General features: G+C 32.8%; 1 protein-coding gene across 2 annotated transcripts; it reads left to right on the top strand.

Annotated features, from left to right (window-relative positions):
• Positions 1-597: 597 nt before the first annotated feature.
• Positions 598-10,741, top strand: LOC134279382 (phytanoyl-CoA dioxygenase domain-containing protein 1-like). Of its 2 annotated transcripts, XM_062761781.1 has the most exons (10): positions 598-857; positions 1,393-1,532; positions 2,626-2,743; positions 3,522-3,622; positions 3,726-3,867; positions 3,957-4,051; positions 4,342-4,447; positions 4,626-4,710; positions 10,048-10,243; positions 10,364-10,741. In XM_062761781.1, exons 2-10 carry the CDS (start codon positions 1,401-1,403, stop codon positions 10,493-10,495), a joined length of 1,107 nt encoding a protein of 368 aa, XP_062617765.1. In that variant the 5' UTR covers positions 598-857; positions 1,393-1,400; the 3' UTR covers positions 10,496-10,741. The 2 variants fall into 2 exon arrangements, with proteins under 2 accessions (XP_062617765.1, XP_062617764.1); XM_062761780.1 differs by lacking the exon at positions 598-857 and having other exon boundaries at positions 1,346-1,532.
• The last annotated feature ends 3,244 nt before the right edge of the window (positions 10,742-13,985 follow it).

Here is a 13,985-nt window from a genome sequence, read left to right as displayed (position 1 = left end):
TTATACTAAGGGAAAAAAATTATATGGAAATACGTAAAAAAAAAAAATTGAAAAACAGCTTATTTCTACTGAAGAATTAGACTATAATTTAATAATTTCTTTAATTTTTTTTCAGTATTTGATTTAGATGAACCCTTCCTCCCCCCCCCCCCCTCCCAAAAAAAGGAGGGGTGCAAAGGCTTCTAAATAATTAGTTTTGTACCTATGTTTTAAACCCAGTAAAACTTAAGATCCCTCCCTCAAAACTGCTGACATAAATTGCCTCGCGCCATCTCCCGAGGGAAGATTCACAGATTAATGTTAATTAATTTGCCTTTTATTGAGTTCGCTCTCCTGATAGAATGCGTAGGTTTTCTTGGCATGCGCATCCGTTCTTTATTGTAAAATAAAAGTAGTTCATTTATATCAATCTTGTGAGAATAAATATATAATGAAAAGATAAAAACTTTTAAGAAATGTTGGCAACGGTCATTAATTGTTAAAATAAAGTTTATTATTATTATGCACGGAAATATCAAATCCGTGACGTTGGTTTTCCTTTTTACAGACTATTTATTTACTTCCTTATTGAGGAGGCGTTCTAATTCTGAAGTAAGTAGTAAAGTATTGGACAGTCAAATGTTGATTTTAGCGTTTAGACATATTTATGCATAATGTCATCTTGGAAATCTGAGAGAAAACATTGGTTTTGACCTGAATGAAAAGAAAAAGTATCAATTTAACAACTTTGCTGATGTAGATAGACTGAATTCCATTATGAACTATAGCTAATTCCTCACGTGTTGAAACGTCAGGGGTTCTGAATACACTCGTGAATTATGGTCCGACCAACGACTACGAGTGGACTTACGACTTCTGTACGTTTTGAGGATACCAACATCTTTATTTTAGAGGCAATATTTTAATGAAAATGATTTAGGTTTACTATTATTATAGTATTTCCATACGACGCACCCCCCTTTTACGTTAACTATGGTTATGTTCGAGTGCTTTGGTTATGGTACAACCGGGATGAGTATTCATGATTTATATCGTTGAGATAAAGAAAGATTATAATATCAGATAGAAAAAATATGTTACAGCAATTAACGATAAAAAGATGTAAAAGTATTCGGGGGGGGGGGGGGGAATGGCCATTCATATTTTATTTGTAAGAGAGAGAGAAAGAGAGAGAGGGGAGGGGGGAGAGAAAGAAGATTCATAGAGATCATTTTCCTACTTTCCTGATCGCATCAAATCAACATACATGTAGCAATAAAAATCAACTTTTTTTTTCAAATTTACAATGTTATCGTGTAACTTACATGTACATACAGTTTTAACAATTTATAAAATTCTTTTATAGATTTTGAAGTATTAAATTTTTGGCAATATAAAATAACCTTACATTAGGCTGTGCCATGGAGAAGTTCCCAGGCTCCACAGAGGATGCTCACCCTGAGCTTTTCGACATCAATGCCATGCCCGAGCAGCCGAAGGAAAAGAAACCAGGACAGCTGTCTAAAGAAGATGTCCAACACTTTTTCAGAGAGGTCTGTTAAATGTACTTCTTACTTCATGCAAGATCATGTGTTTGTCTTTACCACCAATAAATGAACTAGCAATTTATGAATAGAATAATATTATTAGATGAATGGATAAACAAGATAAGGTCAAATGAGTAATGTAATGACAGAACATTTAAGGCCCCCAAAATAAAGCATAAAGATCTCACATGAACATGGCTACAAGTAAGTAATATTTTAATTATCTGTTCATTATCACTGTGGATCCTATCTCTGTTCCTTTTGATAGTTCCCTAACCATACAATGTATAACCATGATGCTGAAACAAAAGCAACATTTTTATCCAGTGTACAGACTGAAGGAATTATAATATTTTCTGGTTCAATGGTTAGTTTTATGTAGCCTCAAAATTTCATCAGAAAAATCTAGCATATTTCCTTTAAAAATTCTGTTAATCCATGTTGATTTACTAAGATGATACTTTTATAGATAAAATGACTTCCAAGGTAAATATTTTTGGAAGCATCCACACATATTGCATGAAGTCTATTTTTAATGAATTGATTTCTGAACTGGTTTAGTTATAAATGTCACAGTGTTATAAATGAATTATTCTTAATTTATTTCCCTTTCACTATTCATTATACATTTCAGATAAAAGTATCAAGAACTAGTGGCATTAAACATATACTTAGAGTTACAGATCATATCAGTAAATAAATAAGATTAGATTTAGAATTTCATGGCTAACTACTTGAGTGTCAAAATCTCTGAGAACCCTGAATATTTGTTCAATCATATCAGCACAAGTGCCCTTCATTCTATACGAAAATGATGTCTGTCTTTTTCAAGCAGGTCCACCTGTCTCTAATCATATGATAAACCGCATTTTATATCAGACTTAAGATTAACTGCACTTTATCAAACAAATTATTCGAAGGAAGGCACGTAACCTCTTGCATTAATTTTCATATAATTATAAAACATGTACATGAGTATACTCGTATATGGAAATAAACTGCATTTTAAAACCAATGGCTATAATTTTTCAGAAGTCTGGAATCTTTTAGACTTATTTAGATAATAATGATAATTCGAAAAGCGTTTTTCTAATCTTAGGGTTATTTGATAGTTGAGGAGTTTTTCCGGCCAGAGGAACTGAATGCGTGCCGAGATGCCATCAAATTGCTCGTAGATGATTTGGTTCTCAAGCTGTATGACGCGGGAAAAATCACAAGTGAGGATTTATCCTAGTCTCTCTTTGATCGAGAAAATGTATTTCACTGTAGCATAAATGGTTGATATGCATGTACATTTTATATAAAAATTGGACCAGAAAATTATTAAAAAGTTAAAATATTTAAATAGACATAATTTCAGTCCTGTTGATCTGAAAAATCTACAAGAGGAAAAAGATAACATTTTTCTACCCCCACCCCCCTTCCGAAGAGAGAAAGATATATTATTTCACTCTTGTGTGTCTGTCCGTAACAGTTTTTGGTCGCAGTTTTCTTAACAACTACTCATTGTGAAATTTTAGCACATCCTTTGCAAAGGCACGCCATATGGTGGGATTAATTTGTATTCAATTCCTGTTTATCCGTGCGTCTGTCCATACCATACATAACAAATTTTCGTCGTAGCTTTCTCAGCAACTATTCATATTAGATGCTTGAAATTTTAACATATTCTTTGTTGAGGCATGCCATACAATGGGACTCCTTTTTATACAAATCTGATATAAACTTCCTGTTTATCTATGTGTCTGTTCGTACCATACATAGCACATTTTCGTCTCAGTTTTTCTTAGCAACTACTTATCGCAGATGCTGGAAATTTTAGCACACATATTTATTGAGGCATACCATATGTTGGGATGTATTTTTGTATGAATCTGATGTCAACTCCCTATTTATCCGTGCATCTACCCGTAACTACACTATTAACATGATAATGTATATTCACATAAAAAGAACGTATTGGTAATTAAAAAAAAAACATGTTTTCCAATACAGAGCTGTACAAAGAATATGGGCTTTTCGAAAGACTCACCGAGATTGAGAAAGAATGCCCAGGAGCAAACATCATGTTACATAAAATAGGTTCAATGCCGCAGGTAAGATAATTACCGGTATATATTTATTCTAATAGTAAAATTAAAAAAAAAACTGAAATATATTTGAACCTCAAATATGTTTGTCTTTTATATTATATTCAAGGCACTGCGGGACATTTGGTCAAATGACAGAATGTTAAATTTAATAGAACAGCTGATTGGACCGGATATAATGGGTCACCCCGTGTGGAACCTCAGGACTAAAACTCCACAGAACGAGGCCACAACTGTGCCTTGGCATCAAGGTACTCACTCAAAACTCCCCCTCCCCCTCTCTTTCACTCTTGGCATAAATTTAAGTGAAACTGATTTATGTCTTGTTCTACATTTTAAGATGTTGGGTACTTGGACAACAACTCTTACAAGGTGCTACAACCGACTGCTTGGATCCCATTACTAGATGCTAACGAAGTCAATGGTTGTCTGCAGGTACATGTAAATTATTGATACAGACTACATACAGTTGCAATGTATATTTACAATGGCTCTGGTGCAGACTTTTTCAGTAAATAAAACATTGCAAGATATACATCCTACAAAACTGCGTAAAAATTAATTTTATGTTACCCCGTGTGAAGACATGCTTATAAAAAGATAAATCTAAAATTTTGTTTTCCCTCCTTAATTGATAAAACAGTTTCGATTTATAAGAATAAAACGTGTTCAAAAAAACTATACTATAACACATGATAATCTACGGAATATGGAATATATTGCAGTTAGCAGTAAAAGGTCACAAGACCGGAAAAGTGGGTACGCATCAGTGTTGCTATGGTGGCACGTGGTATGTGATGCTGGAGGAGGAAGAAATGAGGAAAAAATTAGGTGCGTTCGTTTGCGTTTAGATGTTTGCTTTCCCAAATTCAATATTTTAAAAGACGTTAGAATGAAAAGATTAGTAAAGTCTATTTAAAAATAATTGTTGTCTTAAAAAGTCTCGAGGAACTTGTTTATACTTATGGTAACATGTAAGGATAAAAGTTAGATGTGTTTCTTTAAACAGATATTGACACTGAGAAGGATTTCAAGATATGTCCAATAAATTATGGTGGCATGTTATTGTTCAACAACTTGGTGCCACATCGGAGGTAATAAGACTCTCTTTGATTTAAAGTACTGGTATTTAAGAGTCAAAATCAGCAAGCATCGAGCATTGAATGGAAAGTCAAAATTTTATTTTTTCAAAAGCTTTTGGTATATGAAAGATTTTGTCTTACCTAATGCTAAAACACGATTAAAATTTTTTTCGAACGTATGAAGGGACTGGTATCCAAGGAAATTCATTTCCTTAGCAACGGGTTCATAAATCCTTATGAAAATCAATAATTTTTAGACATTTTTTAACGAATATTTTTTCTGAACGTGATAAGATAAGGTATTTTGGTTACTTTATTTGTTAAAAGATGGAATTACTTAATTCTCCAAAAATAGGAAAAACAAAATTTCTGTAGTGATATTGTTGCCATGACAACGGGAAAAGAACATGGCGTCAATGCTTATTAATTTTGAAAAAAGTTGCATATGTTTATCACTTTATTCACAAAATCTACAACCACTGCTGGAAAAATGAATGGTATGATCTTGTTAGGGGTTATCTTTATGTCATATCTATACAATAAAATTTGCAGGCAACTTTAGCAGAAAAATGTTACAAATGGTTAAAATGTGTGAAAATCTAGCATTTATAAGCTTTTTTGAAGGGGTCGGGGTAATTTGAATACATGTTCAGTGTCCATTATATTGGCCATATTGGTTCTGATCAAAGCATACTCATAACTTTACTATTGTTAATAAATAAATGCACATTCAATTTCAAAAGGAATTTTATATTCCTCACAAAGGAAACTTGGAAAAGGGGGGGGGTAGGAATCACCTTGTTCACCGATCCATATGTTTGTTAAATTTTGAATTGTCCATAACATTTCATTGAAGTGCCACTGAAAGTTCATACTTGATATTAAGATTGCTTGCGATCGAGAGATGTGTCTAAAACTTGACTCAAGGTCATTTGAACAAGTTCAAGGTCATTGGTAGAAGAAAAGTGCAACTTTTGCCCATTCTGTAACATTCTAATTAAAAGACTTGGTTTCATTTTGGGAATTATTTTTAAGCAGTAGGTTTGTCATTACCTTGACCAAAATTCATTTGAACATGTTTGGCCTTGACTCATGGACATAGCTTTTTCAAGGTCACTGCAGTAAAGGTGTACTATATGAATTTGGCACATTTACATATTTAACTTCGAATGAAGGGAAATTGGAAGTTTGTGCTCAACACAACGGTTTTACTACCTATGACTTGAGTATTTGTCATAGTCAAATTGTGGTATGTATATCTGCACTAGCAAAATTTTAAAAGGTTTCAAATTAGTATTTAGACCTTTTTAGTAATAAAAAACATTTGATGCAATAGCAGGAAGGTTGTATCATTTTATTAGCTTGCTCACAATAATTCTTGTTTATGAAAGAGAGTCACTATGACAGCTCACATAATTATATTAAACGTAAAACCATGTCAATCAGGCATGTAGCATCAGGTTTGGGTTGGGTAGGGGGGATGACATCCCCCACCCAACTTTTATCTCAATGTACCCTAATATTAAACCCCCCCCCTCCCGAGTTTGTCCTTCCGTCCGTCCGTCTTTCTGTTTGTCTGGAACGCTGTCGTTTCCACACGATATCTCAAGAACCCTCTGAGCTTTTGCAATGAAATTTAGCATAGCAACAGTTACTCCCAATGGACTAAAGAAGAACCCTATTGATTATGTGGTCAAAAAGTCAAAGGTCAAGGTCATACATAAACAAATTCTGTCTGTTATAACACTTTCCTTTCCACACAGTATCTCTAGAACCATTTGAGCTATTGCAATGAAATTTTACATAGCAACTCCCCGTGGCCTTATGAAGACCCTTATTGATTTTGAGGTCAAAAGGTCAAAGTTAAAGGTCGTAAATTTATACATTCTCTCTGTGTGTAACACTATCATTTCCGGGCGATATGTCAAGAAGATTTTGAACTTATGCAATGTATTTTATACCAAAACTCCCTAGGACCTCTCTCAAAGTGTCCCGCCCCGTTTGTTTTATTAGTATTTATAGTATTACATGTCGCTATTTTTAGCACAGGGGCATGAGGAGAGTTATTGCGTATAAAACAGGTTCTCGGCAGAATTTATATTCCTATCACATCTACCAGAACTGTTTAATAAAGGTTGAATTAGACACCATGTTTTGTGTAAATTTTTGACGATATCAAACATGAATATATACATGTATGGGACTTCTATTTGCATATAATTATAGAAATTGTATAGCAGTTCCGTGGCGCAGTGGTAAGTCTCCACTTCACATGCGAGAAGTCACGGGATCGATTCTCGGATGATCATTTTTTTCTTTTCCAAAATTCTTTTTTTTTTTTTACTAAATGATAGTATTCAGCATCTGAAATGAAAAAATTATGAGGTCTAGCTTGTACAAACTCATAAAATCATCATTACGTTGTGATAAATAATCCACATAAAAAGAATCTTCTATACACATAATCAAATCATTATATCAATATTGACATATTTTATTTGCTTCAGTATGCATGTATACATTTAAAAATTCTAAAAATTCAATTAGGGGGATCCGACCCCCCCCCCCCCCTAAGCGGTAGACACAAATTCTCTGAAAATAGCTTGTTAAAAAAATGCTAACAGACAAACAAAGAATGTTACTTTTGGATTGAACATTTTTATTTGATCCACTTTCATGAATACACTAAATAATTTATGGATCTATTTTCTGGATCCCTGAGTCTACTGTAACACTATCCACTCACTTCCAGCATCAATGGTCTGTACTGTTTTCTCATAATGATAATCTGAAAAAGTGATAAAATCAAAATGTAATACATTTGTAATATTATACAGCTTTGCCTTCAGATACTTACTAAGAACCATTTCTAGTTGAGCTTGAGCATTGATGATAAATGCAAAGCATGTTTATTGGAATCAATTTAAATCCAAGAGATCTCAATGGTTTAGTTTATCATTTTATTTTTAAAAGTTAACGTTTTTACTAAATGTATTATTTACACGTTTTTCCTGTCTAATTCTATATCAGCTCATCCAATTCTGTTTCTGCTTCTTTCCGAGTTTGGCTTCAAAGTGGCGAATTTCATTCTAAAAACAGAAGTATACAACGCAAAGTTGAGACGGTATTGATTTTAGATATTATTTAAATTTATAAACTTGTAATAAAAAGGTCAATTGGTTCTAGGTTTTGTCAAAACTCTAAATTGTGGTTTTCGTTTCTTTCCAATAACCCCCCAACCCCCAACCCCCCCACCCCAACCCCCCAAGAAAAAATAGAGTATAGAAATTATTTTCAAAATTTTATGTGCTGTAATTCTAATGATGCTTATTATTTGAACCTATAGTTGACTTAACCTTTTTCTTTTTTTACGACGTCATAACAAAAGTCATTCCATTTTAAAAATATTTCATAAAAGTGTTGATTTTCATAAAATTTTTTATGTAAAAAGCAGGTATTATCTTATTAAAATGGTAAATAAAGATATCTATTACTATATACAGAATTGTTATTTACCCGACCATCACTCAAGTTATAATCATTATAGCTGGTGAGCAATCGGAGTTCCTCGGATGACTCGTACCTCGCTTATAATTGAATGGAGCGAAGCGGAGTCAGCCGAGGATTGCCGATTAATGAGTGACTTGGTTACACACATGCTGTGAATACAACAAATCAAAATTGAACTAAATTCAAATTAAACTTTATAATTTGGGATACAGTTATGTAACTGATCATGACCAACTTTTTCACGTTCGGCCCGCAGAAACAATCAAAGTTGGGGAATTTAATTTCATTATATCATATTATAGTTTAATATTGGCAATATTATCGGGGAGGGGGGGCATACCCCCTCCTCTTGGTTCCTCGGGACATGCATAATCTTTTCTTTTTTGTTATAAAAAACTAAAGTAATGCTAACATATATAATCAATCAGAATTAAATTGAAATGTGCAAAATACACTTGCCAAGTGTTACATATTTTCCTGCATGGTTAATTTTTGTTATACATTCTTCAGAAACTGTTGTAATGGTAAATTGTAAAAAATTCAGTCACTTACCGTAATCAAGACTCATGAAAACGCCAAAACTGAGGCTCAGACTGCTCTGAGTTTAAATTTTCTTCTAGTCTTCTGTACAATGTTATTGAAAACAATGTAAGCAAACTACCGTTTATTCCTCCTATGTTAGAGAGCTATACCAAAGGGAGGTAATTTGAAGCAAAAAAGACAGAAATCTATGGATTTAAATCAGTTATCATATATAAATGCTTTAGTTGCCTGCAGATTTTTTTCTTGATTCTTATAGACGAAATACTGTTTAATATATATTTTATGTTGATAAGCTTTAATGTGGTTGTAGATTTCTTATAGAGTACTTCAAATTTGCTGTTTTTTTAAAGCAAAATAAACCTCCTAAAACTAGTTATATTTATCAAAAGGTGAAGAGAATTTCAAAAATCAACATCTGCTAAAATAGAGTATATTTATATAAATAAAATAATAATTTAAAAAGCTTTTTTTAATGACTAGTAATAAAAAAGTATTTGTTTAACCATAAATTCAAGTGTCATGATAAAGTACAAAAAACGCTATCTGAAAGGCGCGTGGTTTCCATAGCAACAATGCGAAAAATTATTTTTTGCTTGCTTTTTTGTATCATTCCCTTTGTTCTGAAAATTTATAAATGAGTTTTAACCAAATCTGTTTCTATGCCACTTTCCACATTTTTTAACTGAATGCTCGATGCTTGCTGATTTTGACTCTTAAATGCAATGAAGTCAACAAGATGCATAGAAAACTATATGATTTCAATGTAACTACCCTTTATAATATGGTGAAAATGTGTTTATATCTGTTTAAAGTTTATTATATGAAAACAATTTGAAATATGCATTTAAAGGATGGTTCATCCCTGTAAACATTAGTGAATTTAAATATCAAAATTCTTTGTGATAATTTTCATATCAGCATGCCCAAATTATGCAATTTCGAAGCAGGATACATAAAGCAGAAAGATCAATATTAAACACTGGTGGACTAAGCATACCCAAGAAACAAGACACTGATCTCTTAAATAATTCTTCTTTTTTAAAATAAAATTTATCTTCATTATGGAAGATAAAGATATAAAAACCTTCATTTTTTATTTTCGTTATCTCGGCATTTACCCAAAGTCGTTGCCGTAAATTGAAGATTTAGGCCTATACAAAGCTTGAATTTGTGGGTCTCTGGTTCCCAATTTTCTAAACCAAAAGCTACAATGCTGCAGCTACAAAAATATTCTTTTCAACTTCTTTCTTTCAGGAATAGTGAAGGTGATTTTCTATTTTTTTTTCTTTTTACAAGTTTACCAAATCTATCAAAGTCGATTCGTTGGAGTTTAGACCTTCGATGGCAGAGGCCAAGTGAGCCTGTGGGTTTCTATGGACTGAAAGAGGGACTTTTAATGAGGTCTTCCAAAGATCCAAATATGAAGATTGACTGGGAGGCATTCGACGCCATAAACAGACATGATAAACAAACGTCTGCTATGACTGGCAAGGTGAAGAATATAAACTCTACGTTAACTAATTTTGGCTCAGTCTTAAAAACCACTTTGTTCTTAAATGAAGAAATGAGCTTTTCTTGACTTGCATTGTAGCTTTCATTTGATTGATTTCAGGAAGAAATTGACGAGTTTGACACAACCATTCAAGGGCCGTGGATGAAGAAATGGGAAATAGTGCACGTGAATCGACATGTAGAAAGACACAGAGAAATGGAAGACCAGCCAGAAACATGGACGAAGGCGTAACTCTCAATAACATATTGTCGGCTGTATGGGTCATTATTTTCAGCATTTAACATTTGTTTTGTTCCAAACATTCATTATGTTTTCTGCAGATCTTCCTTCTTTTAAAAAGTGTAATGTTTTGCATGTGGGCTTCCAGGGCTTCATTGTACATATTATAATTAGAAACGCAGAATTTATGATTTGAACTGAAAATCATTAAAGATATCATAAGAAATATTTATCCATGAATTTTATCAATGAAAATAATAGAATAATAATGTAAAATTCTAGTCTAAGGCCAGATAAAATTAATCTTTAGATTCTCATCCCCGCCCGCCCCTCTCAAAGTGTCCCGCCCCGGCATTTTTTATTTTGATTTTTGGGTGTAAATAAAGGCATTTTCAACTATTTTTATTCAGTAAGAATTTGGGTGAAGTTTAAGAGTTATCTCCCGTCTGTATTAAAAGTCGTGTGTCACTATTTATAGCAAAGGAGCCATGTGAAGAATGGAGAAAAATCGGCAATAAAAGCAGTTTAAATATGTAAGGAAAAGATTACTTGTCAGTATAGAGAAGGCAGAGAAAAAAATAATAGCATAAACAGATCTAGATACCATCACTGGCATGAGCAAGGTTTTTAAGATTTTTTAAGACTAAGTATAAAAAATAGACATGGAAAATGACACCTCGTCAAGTTTTAACGATCTCCAACTGTGTGTGATTTTGATTTGAAAAAAAAAATAAAACATCGTAGGTAGACTTTAGAGAATGTTTAGTGCTAAGAAAATGTTAAATCTTAAAATTGTTCAGGCCTAGGTTTTTTCGGAAGGATATTTAATATTAGAATATTTTATAGATTTTGTAAATATGACCTATTTTATTGTCGAACATGTCAAGTCTCAGGAACAATCCAATTTTTGAGGAAGGTGGAAATCAATGATATTTTACAGAAAACAGAGGGATTTGTAGGTAAAACTAAAGGGTATATAGGAAAAGGCCGATAGAAGTCATGCATACAAAATTTATTGGTATCAGAACCCCACCTCATTTTGTGTTGCGTGTGCCGTTTTTGTGTACTTGATAATTTGTTAATTAACAATAAATATCTAATTATTTAAGCAAGAATTTTCTTTAAATATTTAAAAGAATACGAAAAAATAAAATCTATTTATATTGGCATTAACATAATGAAAAAATGTGTATGAAGAGTCCATGTTTTGTTGATACTTACAATTTAACAGTTATAAAAAATAAAAAATAAAACCCGCCCACCCGCCCCAATTTTTTTAGCAAATTAGGATGAGAATCTAAAGATTAATTTTACCTGGCCTAATCAATGTTTGCTAAAATTGATCAGATGTAGCTAATCCCACCTATGTGTGACGTAAAAATGTCACGCAGTCAAATATAATTATCATCGATGGATACATTATCATGCTCAGCGAGCAAACGTAGGTGCTAATTAAAACATATAAAATGCTAGATATACTGAAAGATAAACCAAATTTAATGTTTTCTTTTGTATGCATATAAGCGGAATATTAAATGATCATATTCTTTAAACTATTGAAATACTGTAATAATTCTTGTATAATATTCTGCAATGATTAAGTGTATTCATTGGGCTACATAGTTGATTTTAGAAGGTGCATAATACTATAATATACAACTTTTTTACGAAGGTTTTTTTCCTAGTGGTAATGCAATTTGAAAAACATATTTTTTTAGAATGTTTTTGATACCGTTATGTAAATAAAAGACATGAAGCTTATTTGCTTTATATGTTCTGAAAAGCAGAATATACATTAATTAAATAAATGTGATGCAGAAAGATGGATAAAACTGGAGGAATTCGGAGACCAAACATTTTAAACTTCATGAATGCGATTCCTAGGGTTGTTGTCATTTAAAGTCATTTTTTGTACTAAACTGGTGGTCGGTTTACAGGTGGAAAACAATAGAATATTTTTCTGTACCAATTTGGAAAACATGTTTTAAGATTTACAACTTATCAAAGCTTGGGTATCTGACTATCTCTAATGTTTCTTCTGCGTCTACTTGTTATTCAGAAACGCATCTGGTGTATTTTGTGTAAACTTCATGTCATGATGACGTAATTTTTTTGTTATGTTTACAATGTAAGCGAATTTTCTGTTTAATCTGCGGTGCAGTTTATAAACATAGGAAGATTTAGTTTATATGATCAAATTTTTATGAACGTGTCTTGAGCAGAGGCCTGTCGGGATAACATGTATCCTGCACGTTTATAATAGTTTTGTGGATACCATAAAATCCAAAGAACTTTTAGAAAAATCAAAATCACAAAAATTTTCCAAAATCAATAGCATCAAAAAGCATTACTTTTCAACACTTTTTAAAAATACAATGCACTTACTGTTATTAAGGCAATAATAAAGATGCTTGAGGTGCTCGAGATTCTTATGTAGTCTTTAGAAACTTGGTCTTCCAATGGTATAAATAATCCTTTGTTAGCAGACACGTTTTTGTTTGAAGCAGCATTTATTAAAGTTTCTGCTACATGAACAAGGGGGATCTCTCTGGTTCCAGTTCGATATTCAAATGAACTATAGACATTTTATCACTTACCACCATTAATTTCATTTATATGTCACGTAAAATTCATAAATTTTTCCCATTGAACTCGAAATAAAGGACACCACAGGGCTTGATACATGTTTTACATAGATACTATACCAGAGAAACGATTGATGGCAAACTAGCAAAAGTAATAAGTTTCTATTACCAACTCCCCTTATTTGTGTAATTTGTTCAACATAATACCTATCATACAGATAAGGTCTTTATGTTTCCCATATCATTGGATGGGCAAGAGTAGGTTCTATGTATGAACAAGTTCTAAACTGAGACAAGCCACTAAAAATAAGTGGATGCTACAAGGGTATTTACAATCTTGTTTTACATAAGGCAACATTTCAGAAATTCTTTGGATAATACATGTATAATTTTTTTTAATACAGTCTGTCTTTAGGTCGAATAATAACTGACATTTTTATACTTAGTCAGGGGCGTAGCAACCGGGGGGCCAGGCCCCCCCACTTTTTCCCCCAACCTTACTTATACTATAGGAAATGTTAATTGAAAGCCTGGTTGGCCCCCCCCAGTTTTAGTGTTGTACCGAAAATGTAGTATTAGAATTGGTACTAAAAGTTGTTGACACTGACCCCCCCGCCCCCCCCCCCCCCCCCACGGCCCGCCACTTTTTTCCGCGACCTAACTTATACTATAAATTGAAGGAGTGGTTTTTTTTTTTGCTTGTCAAGTTTTTCAGGTAAGTAAAAAAGAATTTGTTCTCTGCATGGCTGGCCCCCCGACTTTCAAAAACGATGCTACGCCACTGTTAGTTATATAAGTCTCTGCTAGTTCGATGGACTTAGTTAAGGAGGTGTGATCGGTCAACGGAAGAGGCTTTAGTTACTTCTCGAGAACAATGTCACCTCTGTTGTCATCAGGGATTCCTTCTTTCCTGCTTT

Source organism: Saccostrea cucullata, unplaced genomic scaffold (genome assembly GCF_032062105.1).
Source record: "Saccostrea cucullata isolate Sc308-1 unplaced genomic scaffold, CSIRO_AGI_Scuc_v1 ctg6128, whole genome shotgun sequence".
In the NCBI taxonomy this organism is placed as follows: Eukaryota; Metazoa; Mollusca; class Bivalvia; order Ostreida; family Ostreidae; genus Saccostrea; species Saccostrea cuccullata.
This window is presented reverse-complemented; position numbering and strand designations above follow the sequence as displayed.

Coding starts and splice junctions, on each gene's coding strand:
- LOC134279382 (XM_062761781.1), top strand. CDS start 1,401: ATGGAGAAGTTCCCAGGCTCCACAGAGGATGCTCACCCTGAGCTTTTC. Junction 4,711..10,047: donor AACTTGGTGCCACATCGGAG/GTAATAAGACTC, acceptor TCTTTTTACAAG/TTTACCAAATCTATCAAAGT. Junction 10,244..10,363: donor CGTCTGCTATGACTGGCAAG/GTGAAGAATATA, acceptor GATTGATTTCAG/GAAGAAATTGACGAGTTTGA.